The sequence below is a fragment of the Xiphophorus hellerii genome, chromosome 10 (assembly GCF_003331165.1).
Source record: "Xiphophorus hellerii strain 12219 chromosome 10, Xiphophorus_hellerii-4.1, whole genome shotgun sequence".
Classification (NCBI taxonomy): domain Eukaryota; kingdom Metazoa; phylum Chordata; class Actinopteri; order Cyprinodontiformes; family Poeciliidae; genus Xiphophorus; species Xiphophorus hellerii.
Window position 1 is genome coordinate 1,054,920 of NC_045681.1, and position 23,993 is coordinate 1,078,912.

The 23,993-nt window shown below is 41.2% G+C and overlaps 3 protein-coding genes across 8 annotated transcripts in view; 1 reads left to right on the forward strand and 2 right to left on the reverse strand.

Annotated features, from left to right (window-relative positions):
• Positions 1-18,014, forward strand: part of katnip (katanin interacting protein) — a 30,063-nt gene extending 12,049 nt beyond the window's left edge. The window contains exons 16-30 of one of the 6 annotated variants that reach the window (XR_004340728.1): positions 3-773; positions 880-1,088; positions 1,168-1,246; positions 1,574-1,751; positions 2,377-2,542; positions 3,426-3,608; positions 3,668-3,734; positions 5,348-5,458; positions 6,045-6,184; positions 6,438-6,539; positions 6,640-6,800; positions 7,835-7,861; positions 8,139-8,224; positions 9,528-9,659; positions 17,905-18,014. Coding sequence is in view for 4 of the 6 variants with exons in the window: in XM_032573887.1 (XP_032429778.1) it covers positions 3-773; positions 880-1,088; positions 1,168-1,246; positions 1,574-1,751; positions 2,377-2,542; positions 3,426-3,608; positions 3,668-3,734; positions 5,348-5,458; positions 6,045-6,184; positions 6,438-6,539; positions 6,640-6,800; positions 7,835-7,861; positions 8,139-8,224; positions 9,528-9,586 (2,339 nt within the window). In the remaining 2 variants the exon portion in view is untranslated. The other 5 variants (XR_004340729.1, XM_032573887.1, XM_032573888.1 and 2 more) reach the window with 5 other exon arrangements.
• Positions 12,835-14,400, reverse strand: cox6b1 (cytochrome c oxidase subunit 6B1). The gene is made up of 4 exons (XM_032573901.1): positions 14,190-14,400; positions 13,504-13,609; positions 13,258-13,358; positions 12,835-13,056 (listed from the first exon to the last, which is right to left on the reverse strand). Exons 2-4 carry the CDS (start codon positions 13,607-13,609, stop codon positions 13,003-13,005), a joined length of 261 nt encoding a protein of 86 aa, XP_032429792.1. The 5' UTR covers positions 14,190-14,400; the 3' UTR covers positions 12,835-13,002.
• On the reverse strand, positions 15,899-23,890 carry fam234a (family with sequence similarity 234 member A). Its single transcript, XM_032573895.1, has 12 exons — positions 23,763-23,890; positions 22,283-22,575; positions 21,437-21,547; positions 21,182-21,364; positions 20,007-20,131; positions 19,800-19,932; positions 18,746-18,878; positions 18,539-18,679; positions 18,356-18,443; positions 18,116-18,268; positions 17,944-18,046; positions 15,899-17,341 (listed from the first exon to the last, which is right to left on the reverse strand). Exons 2-12 carry the CDS (start codon positions 22,539-22,541, stop codon positions 17,127-17,129), a joined length of 1,644 nt encoding a protein of 547 aa, XP_032429786.1. The 5' UTR covers positions 22,542-22,575; positions 23,763-23,890; the 3' UTR covers positions 15,899-17,126.
• Positions 23,891-23,993: the final 103 nt, after the last annotated feature.

A 23,993-nucleotide genomic window follows, 5' to 3' on the forward strand; every position in this document is an offset into this window, starting at 1 on the left:
AGATGAACCTGTGTGTCTGGTCGGCGCTGCCCGGCGGTCCAGCGCCGGCGCCGGCCGGTCCCGTTGCCACAGCCAGCAGGACGACTCCCTGATGGAGTCCTGGGACTCCCTCACCAAGTTCAACCAGTGCCAGCGCGGCCGCATCTCCAACATGGCCTTTGAAGGCGACGTCTTCGACGAGTTCCTCCAGCGCCGGGGTCATGGTCCGCCCACGCTCCCCGTGACCCCCGCCACGACCCCCAGAACCCCTCCGTCCTCCGTCAGCTCGGCGCCGCAGAGCGACGGCCCGGACGACGACCCAGCCGTGGAGCGAGACGACGACTTTGAGATCCCGGTTCTGCCTCAGGGCCGGCGGCTGGTTCTCAACATCCGGTCCACTTGGGGCGACCGCCATTACGTGGGCCTCAACGGCCTGGAGGTGTTCAGCGCCAGCGGCGAGCCGCTGCGCCCCGCCACCATCAGCGCCGACCCGCCGGACATCAACGTGCTTCCGGCATACGGCAAAGACCCGCGCGTGGCGGCCAACCTGGTGGACGGCGTGAACCGCACGCAGGACGACATGCACCTGTGGCTGGCGCCGTTCACGCCGGGCCGCCGCCACTCCGTCTTCCTGGACTTCGCCGCTCCGCACCAGATCGCCATGATCCGGGTCTGGAACTACAACAAGTCGCGCATCCACTCGTTCCGCGGCGCCAGGGAGGTGGAGATGCTGCTGGACGGTCGCTGCATCTTCAGGGGCGAGATCGCCAAGGCGTCGGGAACGCTGTCCGGAGGTAGGAGAGCGACACGCCGACACAGCGAAGAATCACGAACCGTCAGGACTGTCTGCTAACATGCTAGCATGCTAACCGGGTCGGGACCGTCCTGCTGCCGTTTCAGACCTGGACCAGTTCGGGGACACAATCCTCTTCACCACAGACGACGCCATCTTGGAGGCCATGTCTCGCCACGACGAGACGTTTCTGGGCGAAGACGAGCGACCCGACGGGTCGGCGTGTGAGGAAGAGCTGCAGCGGCCGCGCACCGCCGACGGAGAGGGTGACGAGCGACCTTTCACCCAGGCCGGGTTCAGAGAGGAAGACCTGGCAGTGCGTACAGCCTTCATCACCAAACAGACCAGTTTCCTCTCCGTTCTGTGTTCATTGATGTGATTTAATGTTTTATTAGCTGAAGCTTCAGCTCAGCGCTGCAGTGAACCAGCCAGAGGAAAACATGCAGAATGTTCCTGGGATCTTCTCTGGGAAATGTGAGTCCTCTGACCATTTCCTCATCATCTTCATCATTACAAACTCTGGAGCCGTTTATCGCAGCTTTAGGGCTGGACGGTACGGCTGAGAAATGGATCCCAAAATGTATGGGAAAAGTGGTGATTCATGGCACTTTTGGGTTTCTATATTCTAGCATGAATGTTTCAGAGCTTTTGCTAGAACATGTGATGCGTGAACGCCATGGAAGTAAAGCCCAGTGCTGAACTTTGACCTGCATGTAGAAGCTAAGCCTCAGGATGTGTTTCTACTTCCTGCTGTGATGTTTCTACTTCCTGCTGTGATGTTTCTACTTCCTGCTGCTCCAGACCTCAGACTGGAGATGACGGCAACTTGGGGCGATTCCCACTACATGGGCCTGACGGGGCTGGAGGTGGTGGGGAAGGACGGGGAGAGTTTACCTCTGGACCTCGCCATGATGGTGGCGTCACCGCGTGACCTCAACGACCTGCCGGAGTACCAACACGACTCGCGCACGCTTGATAAGTACGCCGACCATATCTGGAGTGACAGACGCGTTTCTGTTTACTTCTTTTTGTGAAGAATCGCTTTAGAAAAGGCAAAATTCAAAATAACTTCCTCAGTTTCACCAAAAATATTTTTTAGCTTGCAGAAAAAGAATGAATGCGATAAAAGAGAAACTTTCCCTCCAGTCGTGGTTCTGAGCTCAGGCTGGACAATATAACTGAAATATATGAGTCTCATATCTGTTGATTATAGATATTTATTGATTAGTTTTTTGTTTTAAATATCTGAAATACAACCAAACTGGTGGCGTGTCATTTCCTGTTTTCTGTTTTTTATTTTTTAGCAGTTATGAGGCAAAGTGGTGAAATCACCCAACAGGTTGTTGCTAGGCAACCGAAGAGTGTTAGTTAGTTAGTTAGTTAGTTAGTTAGTTAGTTAGTTAGTTAGTTAGTTAGTTAGTTAGTTAGTTAGTTAGTTAGTTAGTTAGTTAGTTAGTTGCTCTAAACCAGCAGATGGAAACACAATAAATTCACTTTTTCTTTTTTGGAATCAAAATTTACGAGAGTCAGATGGAAACCAGAAGTGAGGCGATTGGGTCGGTGCCATTTGGGTCCAGGTGTCAGTGTGTCCTCTCCCTGTCCAGGCTCATCGACGGCCATAACATCACCACTGACGACCTCCACATGTGGCTGATTCCTTTCTCCGCTGGAGAATCTCACACCCTGAGCGTCGCCTTCAGCAGGCAGCAAGCCGTCGCCGGGCTGCGCGTCTGGAACTACAACAAGTCATCTGAGGATTCCTACAGAGGGGTGAGAGGCACTTTCTGCTGTGCTGATGGACACCGGTGGTGTCCAAAATGCGGCCCGGGGGACATTTGTGGCCCCTTGACTGACTCTGTGTGGCCCGGCAGAAAAGATATTTGATGCAGATCGAGACTTTCTTTTTTTATTTGCTTTATTTAGAGCAAAACTGTTACAGACACCTACTGAGGAAAATATTAAGTGCAACACAATGTCAATTTTATTTAAAGGCACTTTTAAAAACAGGTTAAAACGGCACAAGACAACAACACAATAGAATTAAATGACAGAGAAAATAAAACTAAAACATCACAACAGAAAAGTATCAAATATCAGGCCTGAATCTAAATGCCAACGAATAAAAATAAGTTTTAAGAAGCTTTTTAAAATGACCCAACTGGGAGATCTGATCTGAAAATCTGGAATTTATTTATAGGACACAAAATATTTGTTCTTTTAACAAACTACAGAACAAGTTTATGTTTACTTCATAATCAATAAGATCACATTTATCAGCTCACCTGTACTTGGAAACAGATTTTAGAAAACCCAAATCTGTTTTATTTATGTTATCAAACTTCACATGATGCAGCAAACACTTTTAAAGAAAGAGAGACACACAAAAGCCTGTTAGTGTGAGAATAAGCAGAAGGTTTTTGGATGTCTTTCTTTTAAAAATAGGAAAAACTTTAAGTTTTATTAAAAATAGTTCATGCTTTATTTATTGTTGAGTATGTAACCATCAGCTTCAAAAATTAAAGTTTTAAGCTTAAAGGAGACGGGTGTCAGTAAACCTGCAGTCTGGTACCGAATGGTTCTGTTCGGACCGTCTGGACCAATCGGATCTCTGATGGATCTGGTAACCTGATTCTTCTGATTGTTTCTGATTCAGGTGAAAGTCCTTCATCTGTTCTTGGATGAGGTGGCCATCTCCCCTCCGGACGGGTTCCTGGTCCGGAAAGGACCGGGTAACTGCCACTTCGACTTCGCCCAGGAGATTCTGTTTGTGGATTTCCTGCAGCCTCCCGCTGACACCTGGAGCCACGACGACGACGCCCAGAGGCACGCAGCACAGCGCTCGCCACAGCAAGGCAAACTAAAACATCGACTCATTTCTGCTTTTTGTTCATTTTCAGAGGAAGTTCGAAGAGGCCGGACCAGCCCAGCATGGACTACGAAGCTCCCATCATGCCTTGTGGCTGTATCCTTCCTGAACAACAGGATTTCACTCATAGTTTAAAACACAAACTTCACTTTTTAACTTTAGCATCTGATGCTAACATAGGCTAAAAGCAGCTAGCTGCGGGTTTATCCATGGAAAATCCTTTATGTTCACTCCCAGTTTAAAAACATACAGATGAAATAAAATCTCCCTAAAGAGGAAAATGTAACACAAAGAATTCATCTTTAACAACCACGTTTTTGCTTTTAATTTCATTAAAACTCATGGAAAAAAAAAAACAAAAAGAAAAAGATCGACCCGATTACTTTAGGATACAATTTTAACTGGTCAGATCTGGTTTCTACTGGAATCTGGCTATTTTTGCTCATTTCAATAAAATATTGTGTGTTTTAGTGTAATATTGAGCAGCTAAAAATGAAAAAATAAAATAGTTTGTGATATTAATGTGTTTATATTTGTTTATATTTACAAAAATGCTTGTTGTTTAATGGTTTCCTGTTTCCGGAGGATTGAAAATCTGCTGGGAAAGAAAAGTGGTTTCTGGAAGGAAGCTGGATGCAGTGAGGCTCTCTCTGGACCAGATTGATCAGATCCACTGGATTTAACTGATCAATACTCAGTAAGTGGAATGAAACCATTCAGTGAATCCCAGCTGATCCAGAACCAGCAGCACTTCAACCGGCCGGAAACATTCAACGATTGCTTTATTCATCGCTGATGTTTAAACTTCAGCAGAGCTGGAGGTTTTTATGGAAGGTTTTCAGATTCTGTACAGTCAGAGCAAATTTACAACACAAGAAAAACAATATTATGCAGTTATTGAAAATAGTTTACTCAGACTAAAAGAAAAACAGCTGAGTAGGAGAATTTAAAGGAACGATGATACGGAGGCTGGCAGGTGCAAAATGTGCTGCAGAGACAAACGCAAAAAAACCACAAAAGATGCTGCAACCAAAAAAACTGAAGCAAAGACGTACAATCAACAAAACAACGTGAACAAAACATTCTGCAAACGCAGACAACGTGTTACAATAATCTACTAATCACGTTAATTTAAAATAATAATGAACGCCATGATTAATGTATATTAAAGGGCAGTTTTGTTTACATCGATATTTTTTTTTATTCGTTTTTGGGTTTTTTTGTTTTACAAAATTAAAATTAGTATCTGATAAGATGAACTTGCATCTTATGCAGCATTAACAGATTCCCTAAAAATAGTCTCAAAACAACTTTATTGTTTATCGCAATTATTACTGAGATTAATTACTTTATTGTTCTGCTAAATTTAATGGGACAGGCCGGAAATAGAAGAAGAAGGAAAACTGCTGCAAGTATGTTTTTTGTTTTGTTTGTTTTTTTAATAAACCAATTTCGGCTAAAAACCCAACTCCTCTTGGCGCCAAAATATTTTCGAAATTGCCGTGTTTCCATGAAGGGAATTTATTTTCAAATGTCAAATTGTGCAATTATGTGGTAAACGCAGCTAGTGATGTTATTTTATCTTTAGTTCGGGAATTCCCGGCTCGGACGAACCACATCGTCCGAGCCGAACCACAGGAATCGACTGCGGTTCGGTCCGGTTCTGTGGTACCACCACATTGTATTTTCTTTGACTCTTCGTCATCCAGTCATCTTCCAGCTGCAGCTGCTGACCGCCTGGGCAGACCCGTACTACATCGGCCTGAACGGACTGGAGTTTTACAACCAGAACCACCAGAAGATCCACCTCACGGACAACAGTATCCTTTCCTGTGACGTCACGTCCGCAAACTGTTCGCCGACTGAAGACATGAAAACGACGACTAGCGTTGGTTTTAGCTGTCCAGTTGTCAACATAACGCGGTAAATATTAAATGATTTATACAATAAAAAGTGATGCGGTGCTTTGCTACTAATTGTCAACACTATGACAGCTAGGTAACAAGTTCAGAAAAAACTTTTACTTAAAAAAAAAATAGCGAGAGAGAGGAAGGTCAGTTGTGCTAAATTAATTTTGACACAGTCAGTTGCTATGGCAACGGGTCTGCGTAGCCGACGCAGAAAGCGTGTAAAAGGATAATAGGAGTGGTTCTGAGTTGCTCTTCAACAGTTTCGGTGTTATTTTCTCTCTGCTGTGGCGCACCGCGCGGCTGCGGATGGAAACATGCAGCCTCCAGCGCTGTGCGCATGCGCGAAATGTCCGGATGTAAACGGGACGTTGTTCTCCAACCACACATATGAATGGATTCTATCCTGATGTTTCTTCTGACAGACCAACTCAAAGTAGTGTTGTTATGGGCCCTGCTGAACTTGTCTCATTGATCCCTGACGTTGCGTTTGCGCCAGACATCGCAGCTTTTCCTGACAGCGTGAACATCCTGGACAACGTGAGCGGCGACGTCCGGACTCCCGATAAACTGATCGACGGTGTTAACGACACGCAGGACGGCAGGCACATGTGGTTGGCCCCGGTTCTCCCAGGAACGGTGAGGGCCCGGTTTACAGAGGAAATCCATTCAGACCAAAACCACCAGATAAACCGAGAACATGCAGGAGAAACCACAAGTTTACATACACCTGTTATCCTCATGGTCTGACCTTAAATCACACTGGAGAGTTAACGGATGAAAAGACACATTCTGTTTTTATCACTTTCAGCTGCCTTGTTACTGAAATGTGCTATAAAAACGGACCGAACTGACTGTATGTAAACTTCTGGTCTGTGTGTTTTCCCTGCAGGTGAACCGTGTTTACGTGATCTTCGATCAGCCGGTGACCGTGTCCATGATCAAGCTGTGGAACTACTCCAAGACGCCTCAGAGGGGCGTCAAGGAGTTCGGGGTCAGTAGCTCTGCATCTGCTGCAGGGTGTGTTTAGTTTCCTGCTCACAGCTGTGTGTGTGTGTGTGTGTGTTTCTGTGTGTGTGGGTGTGTGTGTGTAGCTGCTGGTGGACGACCTCCTGGTGTATAACGGCGTTCTGGACTGCGTGAGCCAGGCCGCCAGAGGCATCCTGCCGACCTGTGACCCCGTGGTGCCGTACCACACCGTCCTGTTCACCGACGACGCCTACATATCGCAACGCGAGAGGAGCACCGTCATCAGGTGGATGATCCACACGCAGGAGCTTCCACAGGCTCAAATATATACATACACCCCCGCTAACACCGAGACCAGTGACCGGTACAACCCACAGAGCCGTTCGGGCCTCCAGACCGGATGAAACGTGACTCTTTGAAACAAAATGGATTTTTAAAAATAATTCGTACAACAAGAATTTTAGATTTAGAAATAAAAGAACTGGAGAAGCAACTAATGATGATTTTAGTAACGGACTATCTAGAGTTTTTTCTAACAGTTTTTCTGATGATTAAGCGATTAATTAGATAATCTTCTGCAGAGTTTTTATTAAACTATTTTTCACAATATTATAAATGCATTGAAAGTTGCAAATAAGCCAATAATTAAATTACTTTTGGAATAAGAAAATAATGAACAATAGTGAATGCTAGAACATTTGTAGCTAATTATCTACTAATTATTAATTAGTAGATCATTAATAATTAGTAATTATTAATTAATAATAATAAATGGGCAGGAAAATATTCTTCATAGGATACATTTTTACAGATTTTGAACCAGGTGAAGCTAAATCTGCCACAGGTTTTTATTTTAAATGTAAGATGTTTATAATTTTTGTACAGTTTTAACTAATTACTGCTCTCTGTGTTGTCACAATTATATTATTCACCTACTACAACAATAGATCAAATCTTCTTTTAACTGCTTTATTAAACTTTACTAAAGTTAAGTTAGTCAGCTGGGATTTAAATCCTGTTGTTGAGAATAAATATTTTTGGTTTCTAGAAAATAAAAATTGTTCACCCTCTTTGAAATAAATTAACTGCATGCATTTCTTTTAAAAAGCCAAACCAAAAAAAAAAAAAAGTTTGATAAAAAATGGCTACTTTATGCGTTATTTTATCAAACTAATTCATGTTTAGTTTAAGATTTCTGGAGCACAAATCTTCCACTTCTCACCAGATAAGACGCTTTTCATAAATTATTGATAGATTACAAAAAGCATTCGGTTAAACTCCAATAATTTGGTTATTTTTAATAATTCTTCTCTCCTTCAGCCCCCGAAGCAGCAGACACAACCAACGGTACGTATTAAAGCCCTGAAGGCTTTGTGTGAGCGCCCCCAGTGGTGATTCCCTGTACTGCAGCGCCCCCAGTGGTGACTCCCTGTACTGCAGCGCCCCCAGTGGTGACTCCCTGTACTGCAGCGCCCCCAGTGGTGACTCCCTGTACTGCAGCGCCCCCAGTGGTGACTCCCTGTACTACAGCTTCCCCGTACTGCAGCGCCCCCAGTGGTGACTCCCAGTCTCTGCTGCTCCTGTCCGCTGGTCCGGCTGAATAAATGTGTTTTGTGTGTTGCAGCAACCATGTGGAAGACCAGGATGTGAAGATGACCAATGAGAACCAGATCGTTCATCACAACAAGAAGAAGCAGACAGCCGATCCTGGTGATTCACCAAAACTGATCAATTAATAGTTCATTAACTTACGCTGGGTGATTCTTTGAATTTTTGGTTTTTGAAGATAAAATTTTTGGAAAATCAGGATTTTTTCCCACCATTGAACTCCTTTGGTTTTTATAACTCAGAGCGCAACCAGGGCGGCCATCTTTTTTTAATTTGGATTCTGGTCAAGTTTACCACAGAATATTAGGACCAAGCTAAGATTTTATTATTTTATAATTATAAGGAAAAAGTCAGAATATTTGAAGAAATTACGTAGTAAGATGAGAATAAAGTTCTACAACAATAAAGTCATTAATCCAAGAATAAAGTGAATTATGTTACCAAAACAAAGTCGTAATGTTATTAGAAAAAAGCCATATTGCAATAAAGTTGAAATAATACAAAAATATTTAAATTAACACAATAATAAAGTCACACAGTAAAATCATATTGTGAGAAGAAAGTTGTAAGAATATGAGAATAAACTCAAAATATGAGAAGCAAGTTATTGTATGAGAATAAGTTATAATACTATTATAATGATAATAGTACAAAATAGTACAAAAAGTCATAATATTAGTAGGAGAGAAATTTAATGATAATTCCTCCATGAAAAGTAATTAAAGACTAAAAAGAGGAATATTGAGCATTTTTTGAAGTTTTATTTAGGAATTTGTTGTAAGAAAAATAAAATATTGAATCTTTTAACACATCAGCATCAAATTATTATCAGTAGCAGAATTTTAAATGATTAAACTCCTGAGTTTATTTAAAAGAATCACCAACTGGGGGCGTGCCGTGGTGGCGTAGTGGTTAGCACGACCCGTATTTGGAGGCCTTGAGTCCTCGACGTGGCCGTCGCGGGTTCGACTCCCGGACCCGCGACATTTGCCGCATGTCTTCCCCCCTCTCCTTCCCCGTTTCCTGTCAGCCTACTGTCATATAAGGGACACTAGAGCCCACAAAGACCCCCTGGAGGGGTAAAAAAAAAAAAAAAAGAATCACCAACTGATCCTGATAACTGCAGAAGCTTTTTTTTAATTAAAGATGTTCTTCTGGTAAAACTGTGTCTTTATTCTGCTAATATTATGTCTATATCCTCATAACTAAATAAAAATTATTGTTTTCTGGCCCTGATACTCCATCATGCAGCTAAACTAAACCACTTTTTGATCATATTGTCTGTCATTGATCATTTCTTTAAAAAAATAACCAGATCTGGTATGAAAAAAATCACAGATTTTATTTCTGATATTTAGAAAACTCTACATTTTATCCTGATCTTCTTCGTTCCGCTTCCTTTTAGCTCTCCGGCCCAAAACCTGCATGACTGATGGCGTTAAACACGGGAAGAGGCGATTCTGACGACAAACGTGGAGTTTTATCTCACCCTGTGAGCCGAGGCGACGTGGAGACAACGCCTTTCCTCCACAGTCTGGTGAGCAACTGAACAAACTGCGACGCTCAGACGCTGGACTCAGATTTCTGCTGTCTGGTTGAATTTCTCCTCCACGTTTGGCTGTGAAAACTCACATTAACCCTCCAGCAGGGGGCGCCTCACTCCGTTTACAGTGCCTATTACTGAACCCGTCTGCTGCTGCTGCTGCATATTTTAATGCAACTTTCGGCATGTAAATAACTCCCTATGAGCCAAACCATTAGCTTATAGCGCCATTAGCATGAAAATACCAGTTATGATGCTAGTTTAGAAAAAACATTTTGATTTATAACCGTGGCTTGAATAATTAAAACCTTCTGAATTTGTCACTAATTCAAAGAAAAAGCTGAAATTATGCAAAGTGTGTGTGTATAGTGAATATCGACTGATTAATTAAATAAAATCTATATTTATTTCTCCGCTTTGCATCAGATCTTCATTATAAGTGACCTTCCTAACAGTAGCTCTGAGTGGATCCAGTGCAGCTTCAGCGTTTTTCTGTTGGATTTTTCTCTAAATATGTAACTTGATATGCAAATACTATCGACTTACCTCAAATCCAAACATACAGCGTTAAAACGTTACAAATATGGATTCATCACAGCTAAAACCTGTACTTCTTCATTAAATACACTGCAAAAACACAAAATGTTACCAAGTATTGTTCAGTTTCTAGGGCAAATATTTGAGTTCATTTGAATTAGATAAAACTAATTTACAAGTAATAAAATCTGCCTGTGGAACTAAAACTCATTTAATTACATTTTTATTTCATTCACTCATAAATACAAATATTTCATGTAACAACTTAGGAAAATCATGAAAAAAAGGAGCAAAGCGAAACATAAACTTAACATTTCTGCCCCCAATTCATATAAAATAGTTAATTACTCAACTCATATTTAAAATAAATAAAAAATATGCAACAAACATCAGTTTATTCACACACCACAGCTTCATCCAAATAATTTTCAACTTTATTTTAAATGCAGACTTAATTGTTGTACCTGTCAAGATTATTCTATAAATATTTAAAATAAATATTATTGAGTCTAAACAAGCTCCTATATGTTCCTGGAAAGTTACTTGTAAGTTATTTTTGGACTTATTTTACGTGTAGTAAAGTACTTGCACCAGACACTAGATGAATATACTTGGTAAGATTTTGTGTTTTTGCAGTGTATTCACCCCGCTGGGCCAGAAGTTTACATACGGCTCGCCCATCCTGGGCTGGAGTTTGGTTTCCAGACGGGCTGATCATGAAAACGTGACTTCAGCTCATTGTGAAAACAAGATTTAGATTCATAGTTTAGAGTTTTAATTTTCTTTAAAATGCACATGTTCACTGAAGCGTTTGCCCACGTTTTGTTGCCATCGGTTACTGGTTGGATATTTGAGCAAAGTCCTTAAATATTGAGATAATTCAAGAATCAGAAACGGCCAAGGCTCAACTCTTCTGATTAAATCAGGGGTGTCCAAATTGTGGCCCGGGGGCCGTTTTTGGCCCTTCACGTGATTTTGTTCGGCCGCTCATGTCAAGTCAAAAACAACCAATAAAATAAAAAACAATTGGATATTGTCTGTTTTTAATAAAACAGTCCAAAGCCTTTTTTTTGTTTCGGCTCTTCAGGGCACTGTAAAAACACAAAACCTTACCAAGTATTGTTGTCTAGCTGTAAGTGAAATAATATTCAGTGGAGCTAGAACTTTTTTTAATCAGTACTAATTTACTTAAAACAAGCTGATTTATCTTGCTGAAAATTTACTTCCAAGTAAATACACTTGAAATAAGACAAAACTAAGATTTGTTCTAGAAACCAAACCAAATATACTTGGTAACATTTTGTTTTTGCAGTGCAATAAACAGATTTCATAAACATTTTGTTTTTTGAGCAGGTAAAATAAAACAAAAAGTCACACTAAACTCCTTTTTGCTTTTAATGAATTTTGTGGCCCTCTAGTTGTTTTAAATTTGCCAGTTTTTTTCCCAGGACAAAAAGTTTGGACACCGCTGGGTTAACTGGAAGATTCAGAGGGAAACCAGTAAAAAAACGAGTAAAACTTTCAGTCGTTTTGCGTTTAAGAGAAGCGTGTCTGCATTTGTGACTCTGTGGATTAAATTCAAATGTTTGCATCAGACTCTTGTGTTTAAAAATGGCCGACGGTGTGAGCATGAAAACTGTTCATATTCATAAATATTCTCCGTCCTTCTGGGCTCACGGTGCAGGAAATGCAGTTTTATGGTTTTAAATGTCCAACATCAACATTAATCTTTCTCTGTATATTAATTGTGGGTTATGGTTGTATATTTGACTTTTAGTGTTTTTAAATATTTATTTTTCTAATCTTTATTATGTGTATTCGGTGTAGGTTTATTTAAATGAATAAAACGTTAAAATTATTAATGTTCTTTGATGAGTTCTGATTTATTTCTACATTACAGACATAACTTTTACATCCAAAGAACTGTTTTTCTCCCAACCGAGCTAAATAAACTAATTTTACTAAGTTTGTTAATTTTGTAAATATATATATATATATATATATATATATATATATATATATATATATATATATATATATATATAAAGCATTTTTCAACTTGACGAGAAAATTAGACCTAAAAACAATTCCTGGTACTTTTTAGTTTCATGCTGTTGTGGAAATTAAATCTATTTATAAATGACTAAAACCTGTATTTATTCATTATATTAAAAACATTTTTTGTTCTAATTTTCCCCCATCAGTCCAGCTCAATAAAACTAATTTAGATCGGTTAATGTCACCTGACCTGGAATGTATGTCATCCTTTTTAAAGAATACATTTTTAGCAAAAACATCCATGAAATGTCAATTACAGTGAAAATAATGCAAAAAGAAAAAAGCAGTTTCCAACCAGGTGACAAGCAGATTTTATCTGAAAACTATTTCTGGTATTTTAATTTACATTCAAAAGTATTTTATTGATCTCAAAGGGAAATTAAATTCCATTCTAGTGTTTTGTTGTGAAAAGTCAAAGGATTTATTCCCTGAAAAATGACTAAAATCTGCATTTATTCATAACATGTGTGTTCATAAACATAATTTATGTGTTTTCTTAGTTTTAGTAATTTACTAAGAGCCATTGTGCATCGTTGCCGTTATTAGAGGGAAAGCGCTCAGTAGACACTGGAACTCCATAAATATATCCTGAGACATTTTAATGCAGAATCTGCGGTACATTTAATGGTTTTTGTAAGGAATGACCATTCAGTTTCAGGTTGCTGCTGAGCACAGTGGTCGTAGTGGAAAAGTGACGACCAGGCGCCGCTTTTACAAACATTCAGCTAACAGAGTTACATCCTCAGATCTTCCCTGGAAACGACCCGTCGTCTCTCTGCCCGTCCCATTTCTCAATCTGAAGGGTCAAAGTTCACAGGAAAACAATTAGAAGGATTTTCATCCACTCTGATATTTACTGACATTTCCAGGCGAAATTCAGCACATCTGACCAAACCTGGCGGCTCATTAAGATGCTCAGTCTGTCTGTCTTCAGAAATAAAATATTGTTTTTATTTTAAAAAGTAAAGTTATTAGTGAAAGTATTGAATCTATTTACCCAGCCGATGGGGCACAGGGATTTGTAGACTCTCCTGTACCACTCACAGGGGGTGGTGTCTACTCCTTTAGCATTCAGAGCTTTCTGGCAGCGGTGATAGTCTGGAATCAGAGAAAATGGGGGAAAAAATCCAAATGTACACATTTTAAAATCACCCTGACAGAAAATAAACCGACTTTAAAACTGACTTATTGCTTCGTCAGGTAAACTAGCCAGTGGTGCTGTGACCTTGAGGAGTATCCTTACCCAGGTAGTTGGACCAGCAGTTCCTCGTCTGGTTCTGGTTCGGGAATCGGGCATCAAAGGGAGCGGTTCGGTATTGGTCCAGTTTGGCCTTAATGTCCTCAGCCATCTTTAATAATCATCAATAAAACAATCAATATCAATGAAAACTGACTAACTGGTGTACCTTCATTTAGCCACCGGCAGTGGCGTAGACACTTTATGTAGTCCTTTATGTGAACTACATAAAGGAAATATTTCCTCGGTTCTGTTCCGGAATGTTCGCACTGAAAGCCCGGTTCTGGTAACGCAGGGAATTATTTTCGGGGTGTCGCATGCGGCACCCGGAGCTGTTCACCAATGCGGCACCGAACTCCGGTTCCTCCTTCATGGAAAAAACACTAACAAACCGAAACCAGCTGGTTGCTTAGCCTCCATATATTGTGACTCAAACGACATTACTGCGCTACTCCTCCCGGGCGCAGAGGTACTTCCTCTCTGCTAAAAGAGCTTCTTTTCCGCATAACCAGGTTCGGCTTGTCGGTGTATTTTTTTTTTATTGTTGGCCTTCTTTAAACCTCGTAAACAGCCTGGAGACCAAACAATGTTCAACACCGGCAGCTAAGGTGGTTCCCCGCCTGAAACACGCCTCAGTCCTTCTTTAAGAAGCCCTTTTAAACGCTTAGAGACGCCATGAAGGTGAAGATTACCTTTTAGATGCTGCGAGAAGCTCAGAGTCTTTACAGCGGACGGTTCGGGGCGCGTGCTTCCTCACTGATGGGCAAAGAGCGCGAAGCGCGTGCGCTCCGGTTCGGAGAAACGTATCCGTGCAGTGCTGTTATTATGATATGGCGGATTGTTCAGGTCACATTGAAATGACAAACTGAGCGAGTCTGAAGTTTAGACTTCCTGTACGCAGGTCCGAGGACGGGAGAGGAGATCCCGGAGAACCTTAACCCCTATCAATGAGCAGGAGGAGGTTTTTATTGTGTTTAAAGTAGTGTCTGACAGAAAAACATAAAGTGAAAGTACATTCTCATACAGTTACTGTTAATTATTAACAGAAATTAACAGTTGAGTTTTTAGGCGAAAACGTGTTTCGTTTGGCATTCAGCCTACAGATATTCATTGTAATCAAAGGGGGAACAAACGTAGCTTCGCCTGCTGACACGTCGTGCGGAAGTGCAGAAAACTCGCGTTTTACTGGATCTTTATGACATTTTGCACGTGATGGCAGAGCGCGATCTGAGTGAAATTACAGGTGTAATGTACACGCGCTCGTTGGGATGAACAGGCTGCCGGGATATTTTCCACACCGAGGTCAGAATAAAGCAGAAAATAAAACTGGAGTAACGACGCTGATACTGAACGTGTCATGTCTGTGTTGGTTGTGTTCTTCTCACTATAGCGACGGAGCGCTTCCAACAGCGCGCCGAGAGAGCGCGTCTACGTCTTTACGTCAGTCTCTACGTGGTGACACACCCCTCTGCCGACACGTAAGCCGCGCAGGCGCTTTGTCTTCGGAACGAGGACTGGAGTTTTCTTTAGGACCTTCTGTTGTGTCCTGTCTGGAAAGTTTCCCATATTAAGATGTGAACCACAGAGCTGCCCAGTTTCTTGCTTTCTATTTTTGATAATCGCTGAACTGACATTTGTAAATATTTCACATTATCCGAATATTTATAGTTCAACAACTTTTGATGAAGTTAAGATGTCTCAACTGTCAGAAGAGTCTCATTTCTTAAAGATAAATCACAAAAACCAGATGCTCTGGGAGCAATTCAGAAATTTTCTGAAGTTTCATGTCTGAAGCTTACTATACATAGATGGGGCCATTATAGATAGAAAAAAATGAACACATTTCTGCAAAAACGAAAAAACTCAAATTTTGAAATTCATCTCAATTTTTTTAGAAAAAAAAAAGAATTTTTTTCTAATTTAAAAATTAGGGAAAAAATCTTAGACTGAGATTTAAAAACAACCTTTATTGCAGACGGGTCAATAAAGAAAACATCTGAAACCGTTAAAAACACACAAAAAAGGAAACATCCAATCATTTCTGAGCTGTCATGGAACCAATTAAAACAAAAAACAGCCACTTCCTGTCTTGTCTAGTTTCTGTTTCCTGTGGACGTTTTTTCCCTTAAATTGCTGCGGTCCGGTCTGGTCCGGTCCGGTCCGGTGGGAATTTTCTTTCCCAACACATCCACAACCTGCTTGATGTAAACAGAGTGGCAAAGCAGCTACACTAACCAGCAAAAAGATATTTAATACAAAAATATTAGGTATTTCTGTATTAATGCATTTGGTTGTTTTTTATTTTTAACACAGAAAGTCCAGGTTGCTCTGATAGAAACCTTTTAGCTGATCTGGATTGTTGGTTCTGGTGTCTCTTCTTATTAAAGAAACAAAAACACAGTTCCACATTTCAAACTAAAGTCTTTATTTAAAAAAGTAATTTATTCAATCCAAACATTTCATCAAATAAAATGTCAACTCCAAACGTTCAATCTATTAAAGCAAGAAAATCTACAACCAAGTGTTTCTGTTTCCTCCCTTTATGAGGAAGAAAACTTCTGGAACCAGACAGCAGATCTAAAGAACCACAGTGTAATATTTCATAAATGATTCATAAAGTTTTAGCTCTAGTCCTGCAGATCTTAAAACTTCCAGCATCTTGGATTCAATACATAACATTTATGTCTAAACTGACAGCAAATTCACAACATTTAAGTGTTTGTTAGTGTTGGTTTGGTTCTGGTCTGCATCAGAACCAGTCGCTCCGTTTTCTGCTGAGTCGCAAAAAATTAAAGAGTTTAAAGGCTGAAATGTTTCCTTTAAGGCAGAAAACGACACAAAGATGCATAGAGCTTCGATCAGATCTGGTTCAGTTAATGCAGCGGGCGAGTTTCAGTGGGTTTCTGTACCAGCAGCAGCTTTTCAAGGGTTCTGATTGGCAGTACGGCCATGGGTCAGGGACAGGATGGACAGAAAAAATGAGGAAATCTCTAGAAAAAAACCCTCAAACTTCTAGATTAAGCTCAGAAATTTTCTAGGAAAAAAAAACATGAAAATTTTAGCTTAAAAAGTAACATTTTCTAAAAAGAAAAAGTTTAATCTCAGAAATTTTGTAGAAAAAAAGTGGACATTTATGACTTTAAAAAGTGAAAAATGTTAAACTTTTGAAACTCAGAAATTTCAACGTTTTCTTTCTACAAAATTTGAGCTTTTTCCAGAAACGTCAAATTCAGACATTTCCAACTTTCTTTCTAGAAAATTTCTAAGGTTAATCTTGAAATGAACCTTAGAAATTTGTTCCTTTTTCTATGTTAAATGTAGATTTAAAGACGTAACTTTAAATTAAAACATGTGATTGAGCATATTTTTAACTTTTCAAAAGTACTTAAAATTTTGAAGTACTTTCTTCAAAATTTCTGAAATGTAATGATTTTTTTTTTATCTCTAATGGCCGTAATACGTCGTCATAGTAACGTCACCTTCACCTGTCCAGGTGTCGGGAAGAATCTTTCCAGTTAAAGTAAAGCAGGAAGGACTTTCTTTGGCTTGTGAAAAAGTAAGAGCTTTGGCTTTGTAGTGAGGAACAGTCGCAGCATGGCGGCCATGTTTCGCCAGTCGGCGGCCATGTTTCACCAGTCGCTGCTGAAGCGCAGTCGGTTGAACGCTTCCCGGACTTCGGCGTCGGTGTGCGTCTGCTGGCTGCTCCTGATGTGGCGGACGCTGCATAACGGGATGTCCTGCTTCAGCTTCCGCTTGGTGAGAACCACGGTGCCCCCCGCCTCGCCCGCCTCCGGCCCCGTCAGCAGGAAGTAGGCGGCGTGGCGACCGCGCTCCATCAGAGTGGCTGGAAAAGACGGGAGAACGGTTCCACAAAACGCTGCTCAACTTTTTCACTTTTTAACCCTCACAGTATTTCATCTGGATTTTAGGACAGACCAACAGGAAGTTCCAAAGGAAATGATTCTCAGTTTTCAAAATATTTTACAGCTACAATCTGAAAAGTGTGGAGTGTTTGTATTCAGTCACCCACTTGCATAGAAAAAAAAACAGATGTTTTATGAGTTTCAAAAGCCAATTTTTTAACTTGAAACTTTCCATGTTTGTTTATCTAGAAATTTTTTATCAGATATTTTTAGAGAATTTTTGACTTAAAACTCTTTTAAAAAGATCTATTTTTTTATTACCTTTGGAAAATTCCTCAGTTTCAAAAGTCAAACATTTTTGACTTGAATCTCAGAAATTTTCAGTTTTTCTGGCAGAAATTTGTTCCTTTTTTCTAGGTTAACTGTAGATTTAAAGACGTAACTTTAAATTAAAAAAATGTGATTAATGAGATTTTTGTGACCTCCATGTTGAATCTGCTCTGATCTAATCCATCCCATAATGTGGTTGGGTTTCCTGGCTTAGCCCCGCCCCCAGCATGATGCTGCCTCCGCCTGGTTTTACCTCTGAAGGCGACGATGCGCTCCACGCCGTGGCTGAGCTCCAGCAGGACGTTGGGGTAGAGCGGGTGCAGCATGTAGGAGCGCGGGGAACCGCCAGACGACTCCTGCAGAGAGCAGAACCGGGCTGAACGGCGGCTCCGGGCCGGACGCCGGCCAACACATGCAGAACCTACCGATGAGTTGGACCCGGACCCAATCAGGCCCCAGAACATGAAGACGGACACCGAGTTGGTGGTGTGGACGGCGTCGAGTCGGGGGGGGCCGGCGCCGGGCTGCAGCTGCTCCTCCCACAGCAGACCGCCGGTCCCTCCGTCCAAGATGGCGACCTGCAGGACAGAGGGGCCCGAGGGTGGAAACGGGTCGACATGGGGGAGGAAGGTCTGATGATGAAGATGACGATGATGATGACTCACCTTAGTGGAGTTTCTGACATCATCATCTTCAACTTCAATCACGAGATCAAGAACTTCGTCTCTGTTGAAATGACCGAAGGACGGAAAACTGGAGGAGGAGAAGAGAGACGGAGAGAGAGAAGCATCAAGAGAGAGCTAGACAGCGACAGATATAGATATATAGACATAGACAGGCCGTCGGACCCCCCAGTGGAGCTGCTGTTGAATCTCCATCGTTGCTTCAAGGAAAGTCCGTCCACTAGCGCCACCTCTCTTCTAGAAACAACCAGCAGGTCAGAGGAATCATCCCAGTCTTTGGTCCTCAGCAAACGTCTGGCCTCCGATCTGCAAATGGAGACATGAAACCCCAGAACACCTGATGCATGCTGGGTAACGCAGGCTGGCTCTTACAGGTAGATGGGCACCAGGCCCGTTGTGTTGCTGGCCGTTTTCTCCAGGTGTTTGTCCCGCTTCAGATCTGGACCCAGACCCGGTTTGGCTCTGGCGGCGATCTCCCAGAGAGGCAACCCGAACACGCCGGAGGCTGCGGGAACGAGCTCAGGTTAGCTTCACACCACCAACCCTGCTGCTTCCAGGGCCCAACGGCTACATTACGATACTCTGAGCGAGGTCCAGACAGAACGCAGCTCTTTGCTGCTTCTGGCCGAGAATTTGGGCCGACATCATCATCATCTGCATAGAAACCAACTTTTCACCATTTTGTTCTGTTTCTGGATGCTGAACAGTCTGGAGGATTTCTGCTCTTTCCTTTTGGAGCGTTACGAAGCGTAACCGTGGCAACATGATATTGTTTTTACAGCCGGGAGCATCTGATTAGCATCTCAAAAGCTAAACAGCACCTGAACTATGACCCTAAACTCAGACATTTTCAGATTTATATCAGAAATTTTCTAGCAAAAAAATTAAATAAAATTTCAAATGTCAAATTTTAGATTTTTTATTTTATTTTCTGCATATCAAAAGTAAATGAGGAGGATTAGCAGATGTAGCTAAAACAATTTGGTTCCATCCAGAACATGTTAGCTGTTAGCATGTCGTCCTCAGACTAGAGATACGGCAACAGTCTTCAGTCAGAGGCTTCTTAAGTTCGCTGCATGACTGACTGCTACTGGAGATCCTTCCTGCTCACAACATCATCGCCCACAGTGACTGAAGATATTTGAATATGAAATATGACGACATTTAATTGATGTTTTTGATGAATAAAGTTTTTCTGAGTTTGAATTTAAAACTTTTAGAAAACTGGAGAATAAAACCTGAAACCCGCCTGTTCAGTCGTTTTAAAAATAACTTATCACTTTTGAAATATCTAGAAGGGCAACACAATAGTTTTATGGTTTTTATACATTTCCTTTAATGAAAATGTTTTCTCAGTTTCAGTCTTTGTTAGTTTTAGTCGCTACATTCACTCTGATCCGGGTCGGACGGGATTTGAGCTACCAACCTCTCTGCAGCAGCACGTAGTACGATCCGCCTTTGGTTCGGTGCAGCAGGTGGCTCCGTGTGGCGCCGCCGCCGACGGTGACCTCCGACCCCATCCGATCCCCCGTCCGCCCGGAGAGCAGCACCAGCTGCGTCTGCAGGTTTGGACAGGAAGCGGTTAAATCTGACGGGTCGGATCAGAACTGCCGTGACGCAGCGACCGGTCTACCTGTGTGCCATTGAGCAGGACCAGAACCACGTCGCCGACCCGGTCCCCGTCCAGATCCGGGACACTGAGGACGGGCAGGGAGACGGACAGAACCGAGGGCCGAGGCTGCTGCCAGAACACCGCACCTGGAACCAGAACTGGGTAGTAACTAGTTACATTTACCAGAGTAACGTTTTTGTAAAAAAAAAAAAAAAAAAAAGTACTTTAGGGGTATTTTTACTGCGCTGTACTTTTCACTTTCATTATGAAGTATTTCTTCTCTTTCTTAAGTAAAATTTCTGGATTTTCTGTCCACTGAATGAAAAACAAACTCAGTTTCTGTTAACATGTCATACATTTTTAATTGAAAGAAATCAATCTGGAAACATTTTCTTTGCCTGATTTTGTTATTTTTGGATATTTATATCAATTATTGTCCTTTTCATCCTTAAAATACCAACATTTCCACTTAACCTCATATTTCGCTCCGTCTGATGATGAAATTTTTCAGTATTAAATGATTGATAATTTGATCAGTTACTCAGCATACGTTTTATTTTACTTGAGTAAAAATATGTTGCAGTAATGCTACTGTTACTTGAGGATCATTTTTCCTCCTCTGCCTGCAGACAGTCAGACTTCACTGCGTCGGGTCGAGTTAATATTTCCAGAATAAAGTCGTAGTGTTACAAAAATAAAGTAATAATTTTATCACAACTCCTAAAGAAAAAATAACAAAAATTAAAATGAGGTTTGTTGAGTTATACTTTGTTATAACTTTTACAGATAAGGAAATATTTCATCTTTTAACACATCAGCATCAAATTCTCAACATCAGGACTTTGAAACGATTCTGAAATCTAAGATCGACACATTCTGATACCTCAAATCTTTTCTCATTAAAACAGCTTAAAAATGGAAAAATATTGAGATTTTTTCTTCAGTTTTAGCTTCATCATGATGTCTTTCAGTAAAACGGCCTGATTTTTAGTCTGAATACTCCAGATAACGATTAATCGATTACTACATTAATTTATGGTTATTCTAATAATCGATTAATCACGATTAATCTTTTAAGCCCCACTCCTAATTTCTGAAAATTAAATATCTACAGGTAAAAGATGGTAAAGGTTTTCTTCTTAGTGGCTCTAACAGAGGAGACTTTTCTGTTTTGATAGATAATTAGCTTGGCTGACCGCTGTGTTTGTCGACGGCGGTCAGGTTGTCAGAATGGGACAGCAGGCAGTGCCAGGATGAACTGGTCCCAGTCTGCAGGCCGCACTGGGCCCAGTTCAGCTCGCCCCCCAGCGGCCGCTCCCACAGCGTCTCTCCTTTGGTCCCGTCCAGCGCCAGCAGGAACAGACACGGCGAAGTCAGGCCTGGAAGACAGACTCTGAGATTCAAACTACCAACCTCGGCTGCAGTGAGACGCCGACCGAACGCGACTCCACCTTCGTCAGAACACGACTTGTTTGGAGAACTTTCTGGGCTTCTGATGACGATCAGGACGTCCATCACCTTGTCGCTGTTCGCCTGCTCAACAGCCAGGAAGTCGTAGGTCACTGTGAGAGGAGAGACGGCGGTTAGCAAACGATTAATCGATCATTGAATTGTTAACCAATTTAGTAATGACTTAATTTTTCACTGGAGTAAAAGTCGTACGCTGCAATAACAACACATTCAGATCAGTAATGGAGCCAAAGCTGCACAAAAATATCAACATTTTGCATTTAAGATAAAACAAAAAACCTTCTTTGTTCGAACCAGAAAATAATGTCTGAACTTCTCAGTTTTAGCTAAAACAAAATCCTATTTTATCCAATTATCACTCAGTTAATCCAGGAAATAATCCCCATGTCAGCCATCCGCTGTTCTGATGCCTGAACTTCTCATGTTGATGCTTTTAGCTGCAGAATCCAACCATCAAACGTTCACTAAAGGGATTTTGCTTCTGTGTTTTAGGAAGGAAAATGTTCATTTTCTTATATAAGAAGAACTGGAGTAAAGGTCGAAAATATACATTTGTATATTTTAATGCATTTCTAATATTGTATGAAAAACATGTGATATAAAGTAGAAAAAATAGGATGTGGCAATTTTTTAATCTGATTAATTGTCTGGGTAATGGATTGTCATTATAATCAATTAATTGTTACATCAATTAACCATCAGAACAGTCAGTTAATGTTCAGAATAATCAATTTATCGTCCGAATAATCGATCATCAGATTAATTAATCATAACAGTCTAGAATAATTGATTAGAATAATCTGCCTGCCTGCAGCGCTGCTACTCGCCTGCGTCGGAGAAATCTCGGCTCCAGTTCAGGTTGTACTGCGGCCGCTCAGGGCAGGGGATGATGAAGGAGAAGGCGAAGACCACGGTGAGGCAGAGGAAGAGGGAGAGGAAGAACACCGCCGTCCTCCAGTGGCTCATCCTGGAGAATCCCCCCTTGCAGCTCTTCTTCTGCAGTTCTGCCGGAGCCGCGGCCGGCTCCGACCCGTCTCCCGCCGGCTTCAGAGGGGAGCCCTCGGTGGCCTGGTCTGCGGTCTCCATCGCGCCGCCTTCACAGCATCACCGGCCTGCAGAGCTGAAACAGGAAGCGGCGTCAGAACGGAAAACCAGGAGGAAACGCTCAAACTCTCACACAGACTAAACTTTTTAAAAACATGGTGGTGGCAGCATCATGTTAGGGGAAGATGGATGGATGTCAAGAAAACCTGCTAGAGGTTATTATGGGATGGATTAGGTTAAAGGTCAACAACCTTTACGACCCTAACTTTCAGTTTAACTAAACCTGTTATTTCTGAACAACAACAGCAACATGACTCAGGGATTATTTTTATACAAAAAAATTTACCCAGAAAAAAAAGAATATTCTTTTGTGAAAATATTATGATTACATTAAAAAGCTCAGTAAGAACTGCTAAAGCTAGCATTATTTACTTTTTATAGATTGCTTAAACGAGCTGATGAAGAAGCTGGTTCTGGTTTATGAACATCATCTTCACAGGACTGTCTTCATAGAGTATCTTCAGTCAGAGGCTTCTAAGGGTTCTCTGTAATACAGACTGCTACAGGAGCTCCTTTCCAGCCCACAGCCATCAGTTAGTATGGCCTAGTTGAAGTCTGGACATAAATCTAATTGAGAACCTGTGGTGAGGATCACTAATGAGCTGTTTTGCAAAGATTTGGTGAAAATGTTTGTTTCTGTGAGGCTGAATACAAACCACAAATTATTCATTGTAAACATTTTCATTTTCCTCATTTTTATCACAGTTTGTTGTTTTAAAGAGACAGAGTCTGGAAAATGTTTGAGTGGTGTGAATAATTTCGGTCTAGCCGGTCCGGTTCTCTTTGCTGTATCAACCTTTGTGGATCTGAGACCATTTAGACAGAACTGGTTCCAGAAACAAACAAAACACCCCAGCAGAACCTGCCATCTTCAACCAGAACAACACGCCCAGTTAGTCACGGTGGCCTCAGGTTATTTACTGCCAGTTAAACCAGGGACAGCTTCATGATACAAAAATTAAACCCTCCCCTGGACACAGACAACTCCCAACTCAAATTTGTTTAAATAAAATTAAAGATTTAGTATTTACTGGGCATATAAGTTCGCGAAATTAGTTCAAAAACAGGAGAAGGTTCTTTGCCAACACAAGATGTTCAGCAAATGCTAAATCCACATAACAGCAAGATCGGCATCTTTGCTACAAACACGAATTATTTAAGCTAAAACAATAAAAAAGCGGAATTAAAAGGAGTTTTTCTTACGTCAACTTTCAACCGATCTTCGTCGGTCACTGGTTCTGTTCTGCAGCTGCCCAGATCTGCGCAAACTAATCAGAGATAAGCAGAACGTGAATGTCTGTTTTTACCTTTACTTTGTCTGACAGGTGTTACTATATGAAATATTTATACTTTCTACCAACAATAAAGGCATAAAACAATGAGAATATCATTTTTCCACGACAATTCCATCTAAAATTAAATGTAACCTTTTTT

Excerpts from the sequence above, each read along its gene's own strand:
- cox6b1 (XM_032573901.1), bottom strand. The coding sequence starts at position 13,609 with ATGGCTGAGGACATTAAGGCCAAACTGGACCAATACCGAACCGCTCCC. Across the intron at positions 13,359-13,503 it reads CTGCTGGTCCAACTACCTGG|ACTATCACCGCTGCCAGAAA; the intron begins GTAAGGATACTC and ends CTCTGATTCCAG. Across the intron at positions 13,057-13,257 it reads CCCTGTGCCCCATCGGCTGG|ATTGAGAAATGGGACGGGCA; the intron begins GTAAATAGATTC and ends TTGACCCTTCAG.
- fam234a (XM_032573895.1), bottom strand. The coding sequence starts at position 22,541 with ATGGAGACCGCAGACCAGGCCACCGAGGGCTCCCCTCTGAAGCCGGCG. Across the intron at positions 19,933-20,006 it reads TCCTGCTCAATGGCACACAG|ACGCAGCTGGTGCTGCTCTC; the intron begins GTAGACCGGTCG and ends CCAAACCTGCAG. Across the intron at positions 18,047-18,115 it reads GGTCCGGGTCCAACTCATCG|GAGTCGTCTGGCGGTTCCCC; the intron begins GTAGGTTCTGCA and ends TGCTCTCTGCAG.